The sequence below is a fragment of the Lipotes vexillifer genome, unplaced genomic scaffold (assembly GCF_000442215.2).
Source record: "Lipotes vexillifer unplaced genomic scaffold, Lipotes_vexillifer_v1.1 scaffold439, whole genome shotgun sequence".
In the NCBI taxonomy this organism is placed as follows: domain Eukaryota; kingdom Metazoa; phylum Chordata; class Mammalia; order Artiodactyla; family Lipotidae; genus Lipotes; species Lipotes vexillifer.
This window is the reverse complement of record NW_006798732.1, coordinates 695,899-709,216: the sequence shown is the minus strand read 5'-3', so window position 1 is coordinate 709,216 and position 13,318 is coordinate 695,899. Positions and strand designations below refer to the sequence as shown.

The 13,318-nt window shown below is 49.6% G+C and overlaps 1 protein-coding gene across 1 annotated transcript in view; it reads left to right on the top strand.

Moving 5' to 3' along the window:
* Positions 1–13,318, top strand: part of SVIL (supervillin) — a 92,397-nt gene that overhangs the window by 53,771 nt on the left and 25,308 nt on the right. Inside the window, exons 16-23 of the mRNA XM_007470916.1 lie at positions 3,223–3,312; positions 3,405–3,491; positions 5,104–5,281; positions 7,929–8,101; positions 9,806–9,961; positions 11,612–11,748; positions 12,889–13,036; positions 13,162–13,307. Coding sequence (XP_007470978.1) covers positions 3,223–3,312; positions 3,405–3,491; positions 5,104–5,281; positions 7,929–8,101; positions 9,806–9,961; positions 11,612–11,748; positions 12,889–13,036; positions 13,162–13,307 — 1,115 coding nt within the window. The remainder of the gene's footprint in view (positions 1–3,222; positions 3,313–3,404; positions 3,492–5,103; positions 5,282–7,928; positions 8,102–9,805; positions 9,962–11,611; positions 11,749–12,888; positions 13,037–13,161; positions 13,308–13,318) is intronic.

Sequence of the window (13,318 nt, the reverse complement as noted above, 5' to 3'; positions counted from 1 at the left end):
TCCCTACAGATGGGCAGTTTCCCTGCAGCTGAGATCTTGGAACTGATTTGCAGCGGGGAATCCAAAGATTTATGAAAGTGACGAATCACGTGGTTAGAAGTCACCAGACAGCTGAGGGCCTCCACATCCTGTAGGAAGCGGTTAAAATCTGGGGTCCTTGTTCACCTGCATGCACGTACCTTAATTTTCCAAGCTGTGGTTTAAGCAAATTTCTTAACTTAGTGATAAAGGTTTTCACATTCAGGTAGAGTTAACGTACGTTGGTGTCTGCTTTCTAGGTTTTCAGTTGGCTTTCCTCAAAACCTTTCAGGATCCTCACTCAAAGACAGTGCCTAGCTCATTGTAGGCTCATGATAAATATTTGCAGAAGGAAAGGAGGGAGGCAGGGAGGGAGGGAGAAAGGAAGGGAAGGTGGGAGGGAAAAGCCCTGAACTGAGATGAACCCAGATCTTGGTGGAAAAATCCTTTGTAACAAATTTATTCTTAACTTTTCTTGGAATTGTCAAGGATAACAGAAGATAATTCACTCTCAGAATGAGGTGGCATTTGAATATGTTCTGTATACTTTACGTGACCCCCATCCCTATGTTAACAAAAGCAGATGAAGGCCCACGTTGGTTAAGAAGAACTCGAGCTGAGAACTTGAACCGGAGCTCAGACCTGCCAGCTTCTAGCCCAGGCTTCTATCCTGATGACTTTTCGCTTTGGTTTCCTCTTTCCTCTTCCATCTGAAAAGATGGTAATTTATTTGAAGTCGGGCCCTTACTCCCAGATACCGCTGCCCTTGTCCACAGGAATGTCAGAGGAAATAGCTTTGCTCTTAGGCAGGTTTGGAGAGTAAAGTCAGAGATATTCCTCTCTCTTGGTGGATGAGTTCGCGTTCACGTGTTTCTGAATAAATCAGGGATCTTGATTTAACGGGTGCGATATGGCTTTGCTCAGGAAATAATTTTCTTGTACTTTCAATCTAATGGAAAAACTGTACCCTGTTTTTCTAATATTTGTTACCACCTACACAGTGATGTGTTTCACTCGGTCACCGCTCTTTCGGATTTGCAGTGATAGGACGTCCAATGTCCTACACTCGCCAAAGAATCAAGTAGTCCCCACGCTGCAGCCACCAAGATTTCCCATCTCCTCGGGTTATTATGTACCTGCGAGTTGCCAAGAGGCATGCTGTACCCTGATTTTCATTCTCTCACCCCAGAACACTCTCTTCTCCCCAGCCTCTCCAGGGCTGTCTCCCTTTTTCTTATTCCTAGACGCTACATAACAGTGAGTACGCCACAGATTTCTGTGGTATTCTGGAATTCTCCTGGAAGGAAGGTACTCAAAATGCACCTTTGAATAAGAGAGATGTGAAATGTTCCTGAAGACAGTAGGTGACTGGTTATTGCCTGTAGAATTCACTGAAAAGAGGTGTGGGGAATGCTTTGTTTTGTTTTAACATCGTGGAGTTTAAATCTGTGTGCCCTCCCCCACTATGGCCGAACCCTAAATCTCTCCAGGAAGGAGCTGGTCCACCTCTGGGAGCTCAGCGCTGCAGCCTGAACAGGCAGCAGGGCGCGCCGCGACAGCACGAGGGGCCGGTGTCCTGGTCGGCTTGAGTCAGGCCTGTTTTCTTGGCTTCAGAGTTAATGACCCTCTGTGCTCATGAAATCTTCCCATGCCCCTTACGCACCCTCTTAGCAGGTGATGGTTTACTGCCCCAGCCGGTGATACCAAAGAAGTTTACTTATCCTTCTAGCATCTTTCAAGAAAGTTGACTTTCTCACTGATAGAAACCCTTTGCAGTTCCGGTAAAGAAATAATTTTTTTAAATGTTGTTGACCTCATTAAGGAGGTATACGTACATGTTGAGAAGTGCTTCTAGAATATCACCTAAAATTTAAGTTGTAAACTGCATTTCAGTATTTTTCCTTAAAAATGTTATGCCGTAGCACATCCCTCTCTGCCTCACAGGAGGGAGGGGCAGATCCATTCACTTCAGTGATTCTTTTTCCCTGTAAGTGACAGTGATTTACATATTCTCCCTTTGTGGTTCTCGGAGGGATACTTAACGTGGCAACGTCACCTAAGTGACAGAGACAAAGGATATTAAGGTCTCATTTTGTTCTTTGTAAGTGCACTAATTACTTCCCTTTCGGATCCCTTCTAAGGTTAGGGAAGAATACTCATCTTTGTCTTTATTAAGGTTTCTTATTCTAATCAGATGCCTTCTTCAGACTGGAATGTCTGTCTTTCCCTCTCATGTGTCTTTTACCATTTCTCCATTGAAAGATTCCCCATCCCGCTTCTTGGTAGAGGCAGGTGGAAGCATGTCCCTAGCTCCCAGCCACACCTGACATGGGTACCATCCTCCAACAGTCACAGATCAGTACAAATGGTTCCTCTTGTGTCTTTCTTACAAAGCTTAGCACCCTCTGCATTATTGCCTAATAGGACCACACTCTGAGTGACGCCCCCAAAGGCCAGACTGTCCCCATGTCCCCTCAGCTGGGAGGGGCACTGCGGGGCGCTTCCCGGCCAGCGTGGCAAGCCCGGTCTCCCCATCCTCTGCAGAGATGGCGAAGAAACAACTGGCCGTCCGCATCCTCGCGTTCGCAGCCACAAATTCAACCAACCGTGATCAAAAACAAATTTTAATTCCAGAGAATTCCCAAAAGCAAACCTGGAATTTGCCACCTCAGCTCTTTACATAGCATTTACATTGTCTTAGGTATAATGAGGCATCCAGAGATGATCTAGAGTATACGGGAGGATGTACGTAGATTGTATGCAAATATGCCATTTTGTATAAGGGACTTGAGCATCTGTGGATCTAGGTACCCCCAGGGGGTCCTGGAACCAATCCCCTGTGGATACCAAGGGACGACTGTATACTTTCTCTTCAGCTACCTCCACTGCCCCCAAAGCCCCCAGACGTCACCGTTTCATCTGTTCGAGGACATTCTGATTGCCTTCGTGTCTTCGTGGTTCAGTATGGAATGGCAGCCTGACAGCCGCTGCAGGCCTTAGAAACAATAAAACCCTGTCTCCATTGGCAGGTGTCCTACACGTGTGGGCACGGTCCCTGCCAGATACACATGTGTGTGTCCCATGCGTGTGTGTAAATTCTGTAAATTGTTAGATCTCCGTTGGGACTCATGGCCATCCCTCAGGGTCCTGGGAACTTCCAGAAGTTTCCTGAGATGCTCAATAGCTCCTTCGTCTGCTCTGCAGGTCTGGCGTCCCCCACTGCCATCACCCCAGTAGCGTCCCCTATCTGCAGTAGAACGAGGGGCACCACGCCAGTTTCCAGACCCCTGGAAGGTGAGTCACCAGGCACCCAGTGTGCCAAGAGGTCTGGGATCAGAAGAGCCGGCTCTCCATGCTTCTCTCACCTGTGTTTTCTACTTGCCCAGATATCGAAGCCAGACCAGACATGCAGTTAGAATCAGACCTCAAGTTGGACAGGCTGGAAACCTTTCTAAGAAGGCTGAATAACAAAGGTACATGCCAGGAGCCAGAGGGAAGCTTGGGTTCATGTGCTTTCAGCCAGGGTGACTCGGGTTTCAGTGGGTAGCTCAGGAAGCCTAGAAACACCTGCCCTGCTCTCAGAGTCTCTAAATCCCAACTGGGATTGCTTTTTCTCCTCAGCTAAATTGTCTTCTATTATGACGTCACCAGTTCATACTGTAAACGTTATCTTTGTTGTTATGTCTTAAGAAATGAAGTTATTGGTCAACATTGATTAGATTACCAAACTCTGATTCACTTGGTAATGAACTCAGTAGGGAGCCCCCAATAACATATTTGTGCCTGGATCTAAACCCTTGGGATGGACTTCCCTGTTGGCGCAGTGGTTAAGAATCCACCTGCCAATGCAGGGGACGTGGGTTTGAGCCCTGGTCCGGGAAGATCCCACATGCCGCAGAGCAACTAAGCCCGTGCACCACAACTACTGAGCCTGCACTCTAGAGCCTGCGAGCCACAACTGCTGAGCCCACGTGCCACAACTACTGAAGCCTGCATGCCTAGAGCCCATGCTCCGCAACAAGAGAAGCCACCGCAACGAGAAGCCCACGCACAGCAACGAAGAGTAGCCCCCGCTCGCTGCAACTAGAGAAAGCCCGCGCGCAGCAACGAAGACCCAACGCGGCCAAAAATAAAATCAGTCAATAAATAAATTTATGAAAAAGAAGTAGAGAAACCCTTGGGATGTCATCCAGTCAGGACTGTAGACTCGGTAATTTTGCCTTTAACCCTGAAAGCAGATTATTACCCAGAATCAACGTGAACTTGGGCCTGATGAACTTTCAGTCGTATATGTCAATTTCCAGTAAGGTAGCAGCGGCTATTATAATCACAAATGATTTCTAAAAGAAAATTCTAGTGAATAAATAAAGATTTCAATACAAAAGTCCATGAAGTATATATAATAAAAGAATAACATGCAGAAATAGCCTCATCTCTTAATAGAAATGTCCACTACTTGCAATTTATCAAATACTAAGCACTGGAGTCCCTACTATTGACAATGACCCCTGTAGGTTGAAAATAATACAGACAACCACCTGAAACCAGAAATATAAAAGTGTAATATAACAACAAAGCTGGCAAGGCAAAAAATGCGAACAAGTCAAAGTTTATTACGTATGTGTAATGGTAATCTAGCCCAGGGGTCGGCAATCTAATCCAGCTCACCTCCTCTTTTTGTAAATAAAGTTTTATTGGAACACAGTCGTGCCCATTCCTTAGCATATTGGTAATAGTTGCTTCTGTACTATAGCAGCAGGGTTTTCACCAAACCCTGATCTAGAACGAGGCTGAGTTAGTTCTGCCTCCAAAAGAGCAAAAAGAGCAGGTTCAGAAATTCCCGGTGTGCTGGAGCCTCCATCCCTCCTAGCACGCACAGTGCAAGCTCTGCTCAGACGGGAAGTCCTCTCCTGAGAAGCCAGCTGATATCCAGGAAGCATCTACAGAACCCTGGACATCCCTGTCATGTTTGCTCCACTCCTGGACCTTAGCGGGAATAAAATCATTTTTAAGATTCAGTGAAGCATAGTTGGAGTCATGTTTTTACAGAGATCTCAGGTCATTGATTTGCTTGTTTGTCGGTAGTTGGTGGGATGCAAGAAACGGTCCTCACCGTCACCGGGAAATCCGTGAAAGAGGTGATGAAGCCGGACGATGAGGAAACCTTTGCCAAGTTCTACCGCAGCATGGATTCCGCTCTACCAAGAAGCCCCGTGGAGCTGGACGAGGACTTTGATGTCATTTTCGATCCTTATGCCCCCAAGTGAGTTATTTCATTTCCCATCTTTCACCCCTGGAGAACGGATTCCTTCACTGGTCTCCACACAGCACTTCCTCGAGAACCTTCTCTCACTGTTACCTCCTTCTGCGAGAGAACTTCATTACAGCCAGCCTGATACCAACCAAGGTTCTTGGCCTCCCCCAGTCAATAGAAATTGATAAGAGGCCAGACAAGAAATGCAGGCAAGGCTTTATGGGGGCCCCCGCTGCAGCAGGGGGGAGAGAGAACAAGCAACAGGTTCCCTTGCTCGCTCTCCGAGGGGGGTGAGCTGCTCCCTTATATGGGAAGAGGGCAGGGGCGGGTCCAGGGGTCGGGCTGGAGGCGTGGCTTAGGAGGTCTACCCACCCCGTTGGTGGTGGTGTGTGCAGGGGGCGTGCGCAGTGCCCTGCTTTGTCTCCTGGTACCCTGTTTTTGCTCCCTGCTCTTCAGAAGCAGCAGTTGGGTTTTTTGGTCTTTCTGTATCCTTTGTCCCGATAATTTGGCCCGATTGCACATGCATAGTTACCTTTAGTCCCTTATCGTTTTTTGTATTTTGTTGCTTGAGGAGAGGCGTGTGTCCAGGTGCAAGCCCTGCAGCAAAGGGTCTCAGGTCCCAGGTCCCAGCCCGTCTCAAAATCACTATTCTCTAGAACCAGACACTGGGCTAGATAGAGCTTGCGTACCCAGGACAGACATCCCCTCTGGCAGAAAGCCTCACATCCACAGCACATGCCTGGTCCGTAAAAATAAAGTGACTGTGTTTATCACGTCACTCGAATATTGTTTTGCAGACTTTATGAACACTGGTTAGCAGAAATTTCTATGCCTTTCTTCATTTGACACGTCACATTCTTACTCAACTTTGCAAACTGTTTGGATCACCTGGGCTCTGATGAATACAGCTAACCAGAAAATCAATGAAACGTGTTACTTAATTTGCAATCACTGATGAGATCAAGAGATCTGAGGGTTTTCTCGGTGATGTCCCAGGGACCCTCTTCATGCAGGAGCGTGACTAAACCACCAAAGAAGAGTGTTCGTGGTGTTAGGATTCCCTTGGTTGTGATTTTGCCACAAAGAAAGGCAAGTCCAGCTGGCTTCAGCAGAAGAGAGGCGTGGAGGGATTTACAGGTTCACCCCTTGAAAAGCGCAGGCATGAACTCAGGTTCCGGGGGCTCAGAATGAGGTCTCTCACACCTGGTTCCTTTAAGCTGGCTTTCCTCTCGGTCAGGCTGTCACCACATGGTAGATGGTCACCCCTCACTCCGGATTTATATCCCTTCTCCTTGGCCACCGCCAGCACAGGCAGCTGACCTGCCCAGCCTTCCCAGAAGTTCCAGGCTTGATTTTCTTGGGTTTGCATCCAGCCCTACAGCCATCATTGTGGCCAAGGGGATGGAAGATGCTGATTGGCCAGCAGTGGGTGGTCTTTGGATCCCCCTCCTGAGCCAGGGTAGGGGACAGGGCATGGAGGGAGATGGTTCCCCCAAAGGAAAGTCAAGGAGCTCTTAGGAGAAGCAGGGAGAATGTGCTGGGTGAGCTAATAACCCCACGGCCATCCACCACGTTTATCTGTTGCCCACAAATTTTTCAGAGTGCCCGTCTCTTCCGGAAGTCTGCGTGGTTATCATAAATGTTTCCTTAAGCTGCTCCTGATACCTGTTTTGCATTTTTCAATGTGTTCAGTTTTTTTCAATTTGCTACCTTAAGAAAATGAACAATTTGCCATTCCCCACCTTTAAGTAATATTTTGGGTATTTGCATACATTGGTAGTGAACCGTTGCCCAGTCTCCTCACCCAAATGTCATTGTTTACATGGTTACATGTAATTTAAACATTGATATGTATGTTTACATACACACACACACACACACACACACACACACACAATGTTATGTATGAAAGAGGACCTCCAGGTACAGAGATCCATGCACTTAAGACATTAAAAGCAGCCGGAATCTGCTGGGAAACCATGTGACTGGGTCCACCCCTCTCCCAGTGTCTGGTCTTCTGCCCCAGAGGGCTGAGTGCGTGTGTGTGAGGGTCATAGTTGGTTTTGTGGGCCTCTTTTATTTCAGTATATTGTTCAAAATAGTGCTTATTTTCCAGAGGGGGGCAGTGGGTCGAGAGGAGGCTCATGATGGGGAACTTGGGGAGGGAACTGGAAAACTTGCATGGAGAGAAAGCTGAGTCTGGTGGAGGGAGGGTTAAATCACGAAGCAGTGGCTGGCTGTCCATCCGCGGAGGGCTTGCTGGAGCCCGAAGGACGAGAGGTGGCCCTATTCCGGCAGGAGAAGTAGTGATCAGCGTGCTGTGGGCGCGATGAGAGGGAAGGACCGCACCCTTCAGGGCTGTCCAGGAGGGGGATGGGCTGCCCCAGAGGCACTGGGCGCTCCTCCGGCTGCAGACCACGGGGCGTGGTGAGAGCGGGGCTCCAGGCGTGGGCTGGCATCTGGAACTAGATGGGCCTCAGTCTCCCACCTCCGAGATCCTCGGTGGAGGGGTGATGGGAGGGGAGGAACTGTACGATTATAATGAAGTCAAGAACTAAAATCGCGGCGCCCGCCGCTTCAGCTCAGACACACGCAAGCCGCCAGGCGTGGGTGACACTGCAGCCCCAGGCCACACCAGCTCTGCTCCGCCTCTTAGGTTGACATCCTCTGTGGCTGAGCACAAGCGTGCGGTGAGGCCCAAGCGCCGGGTTCGGGCTTCCAAAAACCCCCTGAAGCTGCTGGCGGCGAGGGAAGATCTCCTGCAGGGGTACACAGAGCAGAGACTGAACGTGGCCTTCGTGGAATCAAAGCGCATGAAAGTCGAAAAGAGTGAGTATCAGGGCCATCCCCAGCTGTGCGCTCGGGAACCAGGGAGCAGGTGACTCTGTCCTCTCCTTTTCCTGCCTTGCAAAGGCCAATGACAGCGCCCAGAGACCCTTGTGCAAGAAAAATGAGCAAGTCTGTACACACACGTGCACGCCTGCAGAAACTCTGCTTGGAACTGAAAGGCTGGCCCATCTGTTCACTCACATCAAATTGTCCTGTTTTGTTGAGTTTTCCTTCAAGAGGTTGGAGGAAAGGGAGGTTGCTGGGCTTTGCAATTCAACCCATTTCCAAACACAGCAGTTCTTGACTTGATCTTATTCTAGAGCAAATGATTCGATCTCTCGTGGCCAAGTGTCCCAAATCTGTTTTACCTAATCCGAGATTTTTACATTATTAGTTAATGCAGAAACGGGTGCTCTTCACATCGTTTGGGGCATGACCCTCGGGCTCCTTGGAGCTGGGATGTGGGCTGTGGGGAGTCGGGAGAGTGGGATGGGGCAGTGAATGGAGCGTGGGAGCAGGCCCGAGGTTTTCATCCCACTTCAGGCTAAACCGTCGGCTTTTATCTGCCCGGTCATGTGGGGCTCCCCAGTTCTCAAAGAGTGGTTTTCCCAGCGGAGCTAATGGCATGCATAATCTTGTTATTCTGAAGATTCTTGCTGTAATTTTTATTTTCCTATAGCACTCATAAACCTACGTACTAAAGTTTTTTGAGTCTTTCCATTATAACTGGTTTACTAAATAAGATATTACAAAATCTCTATGCCATACGAGTTGTCAGGTAGTGTTCTATTTCTTCAGTGTTAAAACCTCATCCCAGCAAAATAATTGTCTGAGTTTCTCTCTAGCATATGCATAGTTTTTTGTTTTTGGTTTTTTTTTGGTGATACGTGGGCCTCTCACTGCTGTGGCCTCCCCCGCCACGGAGCACAGGCTCCGGACGTGCAGGGCCCAGGCTCCGCGGCATGTGGGATCTTCCCGGACCGGGGCACGAACCCGTGTCCCATGCATCGGCAGGTGGACCCCCAACCACTGCGCCACCAGGGAAGCCCTATGCATAGTTTTTTAAACAATGAGCTGGAGAAATAAAGGTTTATTGGCACAAGTTTTATGACCAACAAATGTATATGTGTCTCCACTTTTGGGGGACACATATACATTTGTTGGTCCACACTGAAAATCCAGCATCTTGTTACAATCTTAAATCAGAGAGCAAGCGATCTCAGAGAGATCATGTAGTTGTTCACTTAGCCTCCAGAGAAAGATGAGAACTAAACCATGCCTTACAAGGTGCCTGCTTTTCTGTATATAAAGACTTTGGATGGAAGATGTCTAACAGTCTCCCTTAGGAATGCGTTTTCAACATCTAACACTGTTAGGAATTATAACAGCTTTAGTGGAATTGCAGCACGAGTCCAGCTCCTGATTTTATACTGATGTGGCTAGTCCACAGTGCCACTCAATTCTTGTCTCTCTGCATGGCCAGGGTGACACTTTTCAGCAAGCATTTACACTTTCAGTCCTATGTTTAATTCCTAACACAAGCTTCACTGCATAATCAGACTGGAGTATGTTTTCCCCATCAGGATTAACTTGAAAGGAAAACAGGAGTGAGTCACTTATGCATGATTGCTCAGTGTAAACACTGTCATTTCTCCTGAATGTCTTGCTTCCCCTGCACTGTGTTTCCTCCTTTGACCCTCCCAGTGTCCGCCAGCTCCAACTTCTCAGAAGTCACCCTGGCGGGATTAGCCAGCAAAGAAAACTTCAGCAACGTCAGCCTGCGGAGCGTCAACCTGACAGAACAGAATTCCAACAATAGCGCGGTGCCCTACAAAAAGCTGATGCTGTTACAGATTAAAGGTATTTAGAGCGGCAGAGAGAATTACACACGACCAGGGATTTTAGTCTGGTAACATCGGGAGGCCTGACTTCCCCCTACTTGCCCCAAGGGAGAAGGGAACGCATGCTTTTGGAGAGCCCACTGGGTGCCACCTCATCTCACATCAGCGTCGCAAAATCCCACTAGGTGGGAAACATTACGCCCGCGTGGTAGCGCTTCCTGATGCGCCCAAGGCCCCAGCAGCGGCTGAGCAGCAGGGCTGGCTTTGAACCCTGGTCTCTCTGATTCCAGAACCTCAGCTTTTGCTGCTGCTCCACTTCCCGTGGCCCCAGCCGCACACTGCATGCAGTCACCAGGCACCCCCTCAGCCACCAGAGTGTTCCCTCCATCTGTCCTCCTTGCCAGGGTCAGCAGGAGTTAGGGCAGCAGGACGGAGAGAGGGCCGTCCTTGAGCAAGGGAGCAAGGGAGCATGGGGCAGGGGGTCTCAGCGGCTCCAGCACCCTCCCTCCCCCTCCCGCCCTAATGTGAGAGGGGCAGGTGTTCGTTCGTTACCCTCACCTCACCCTGGTCCTCCCAAGGGTGTCCCCGGCGCATCGCTGCAGCCAGCAGCAAAGATAGCATCCTCTGATGACCTGCAGAGCACTGCCTAAGACAGCGTTTCTTCTCTGCGGGAGTAGACACATGTTCTCTCCCTCTCTCTCTCTCCCTCCCTCCCTCTCTCCCCCTCCCTCCCTTCCACCCTCTCTCTTTCTCTACTTTTCCTTTCTTCCTCCCTGTCTTCCTTCCTTCCTTTCCTTCCTTCCTTCTTTCTCTCTCTCTTCCCTCCCTCCCTCCCTGTCTCTCTCCCTCTCTTCCTCTATCTCTTTTCCTTTCTTCCTTCCCTCCCTCTCTCCCTGTAGCAAGGAGCCCTAACCCACAACCAGGGGGGCTCTGGCTCTGCCCCAGTGACTTAGCTGCCTCGGGCAGCACTGCTGTAAATTAATGCTCAAGAAAAGCATGACCTGTCCTCTGCTTCGCTGGGGGTTTGCAGGGTGTGTCTGCATGGCCACCGTCCTTTCTAGTGTATTTAAAAGACCCGTGAAAAGTGCACACCACCCACCTCCATTCCTACGTTGTGGCGCAGAGACTACACCATCAGTGTGATTGTGGAAAGATGGAAACCCTTTCGGAGGAGTTGGCAGCTGCACGAGGCAGTGCTTCCCTCTGAGCTGAGCCCTCTCCAGGCTCCAGTTTTCGGTTTAGAGAACTACTCCCCCGGATCAGGAGGCCCTCGCCTTGCCCCGGCCCGTAGAGGCTGTTAAGTGTAGGAGGCGGGCTGAGTGGAGAGAGAGAGACCAGGAGATGAGTGGGACAGGGGAAGGGAGGTGTTCGCTGGTGTCCCCGGGGGAGGGAGCCTTAGTTACTCCATTCACGTGCTGTCAGGGGACACTGCTAGTGGTCCTGGGAAACATGGTGACCTCTGGGAACCTGACACCAGGGAAGGTCACCGACAAGGCTGTGCCTCTAAGTGCCCTGGGTCGTGGGCTCTCCCGTGAGCAGACGCGGCTGTTCAGGATGGGAGGCCGGGGGCAGGGATGCTCCGGGCGCGGGGTGCTTCCCGGTCGGCCCTGCGGGACTGCGGGACGGCGCCCGTCCCGGGGGAGCCGGTGACCCTCCGCCTCGTGCTCAGGGAGAAGACACGTGCAGACGCGGCTGGTGGAGCCCCGGGCTTCCTCCCTCAACAGCGGGGACTGCTTCCTCGCGCTGGCGCCCCACCTCTGCTTCCTGTGGCTCGGAGAGTTTGCCAACGTCATAGAGAAGGCGAAGGTCGGTACTGAGCGACGCAAGCGGACTCGTTCTGCATCTCCTTTAGACACAGGTCGAATGTCCTTCCCGTGGCCGGACCCCTAGAAAGCTTCGAAAACGCCCAGTGTTTCATTCAGGCGAGAGGGGACAGGCGTGTTTATTGTCCAGAGGGTCTCTGAAACGAGCTCCTAGTAAGTGCTTAAGGGAGATGTTTTCAAAGGAATCTGACCTGTGCCTCCAGGTTGAAAGTTCTGGTTCGTCCTTCCTTCTGTGGAGAGAAGGAACTGGCCCATCACTTCCAAGTTGTTTATCCTAGGTGTCTAGGAAGTCCTGCTATGGATCTATTGAATGAGTCTATTGAGTGAGACTTTAGTGGGAAAAGACCAGGGAGTGGGTATTTTTATTTTGGGGGGTTTTTTTCCCCCTCTATTTATTTATTTTTAATTGAAGTCGAGTTGATTTACAATGTTGTGCTAATTTCTGCTGTACAGCAAGGTGACTCAGTTATACATATATATACATAGATATTCTTTTTCACATTCTTTTCCATGACGGTTTATCACAGGCTGTTGAATATAGTTCCCTGTGCTCTGCAGTAGGACCTTGTTGTTCATCCATCCTCTATATGATGGTTTGCATCTGCTCATCCCACACTCCCACTCCATCCCCCCCCCACCCGCCCCCTCGCCCTTGGCAACCACAAGTCTGTGCTCTATGTCTGTGAGTTAATTTCTGTTTTGTAGAGAGGTTCATTTGTGCCATATTTTAGATTCCACATCTAAGCGATATCATATGGTATTTGCCTTTCTCTTTCTGACTTACCTCACTTAGTATGATCATCTCTAGTTGCATCCACATTGCTGCAAATGGCGTGATTTTGTTTTTTATGGCTGAGTAGTGGGATGGGTATTCTTAAAAAGCTTCACGAATGATCTTTTCAATTTGAAGATGGACAGGCGTTGCTGTAAAGAATGGATACCCCCAGTCCTTTCGTTACATTTTCTTGACTTTTACACAGTCCCCAGCCACCAGTGCCCCCGGACCCTGTGGTCACAAGTTTTCCTTCCAGACGCGCTGTCTCTCTGCTCTGATTTCAGCGTTGCCCCTCCATCTGACCGCGGGCTTGTCTGCCCAGGTAACTGTGTTCCTCTCCCTTTTTAGGCCTCAGAACTCGCAAGTTTAATCCAGACCAAGAGGGAACTTGGTTGTAGAGCTACTTACATCCAAACTATCGAAGAAGGAATTAACACACACACTCATGCAGCCAAAGACTTCTGGAAGCTTCTGGGTGGCCAAACCAGTTACCAGTGTAAGCGTTTACTGCATCTCAGAGAATGAGACTTGCCTACCTTTCCTCCTCACCTGCTTCCTTCTTCCAAACCAGCCTCCCTCCAGTGGGAAACATATTGTCCTCTTCCCGTTCTTACCCCAAAGCTGCTGGAGACCCAAAGGAAGATGAGCTCTATGAAACGGCCATAATAGAAACCAACTGCATTTACCGACTCATGGATGACAAACTCGTCCCTGATGACGACTACTGGGGGAAGATTCCAAAGTGCTCCCTTCTGCAGGCAAGAGAGGTACAGTGAGT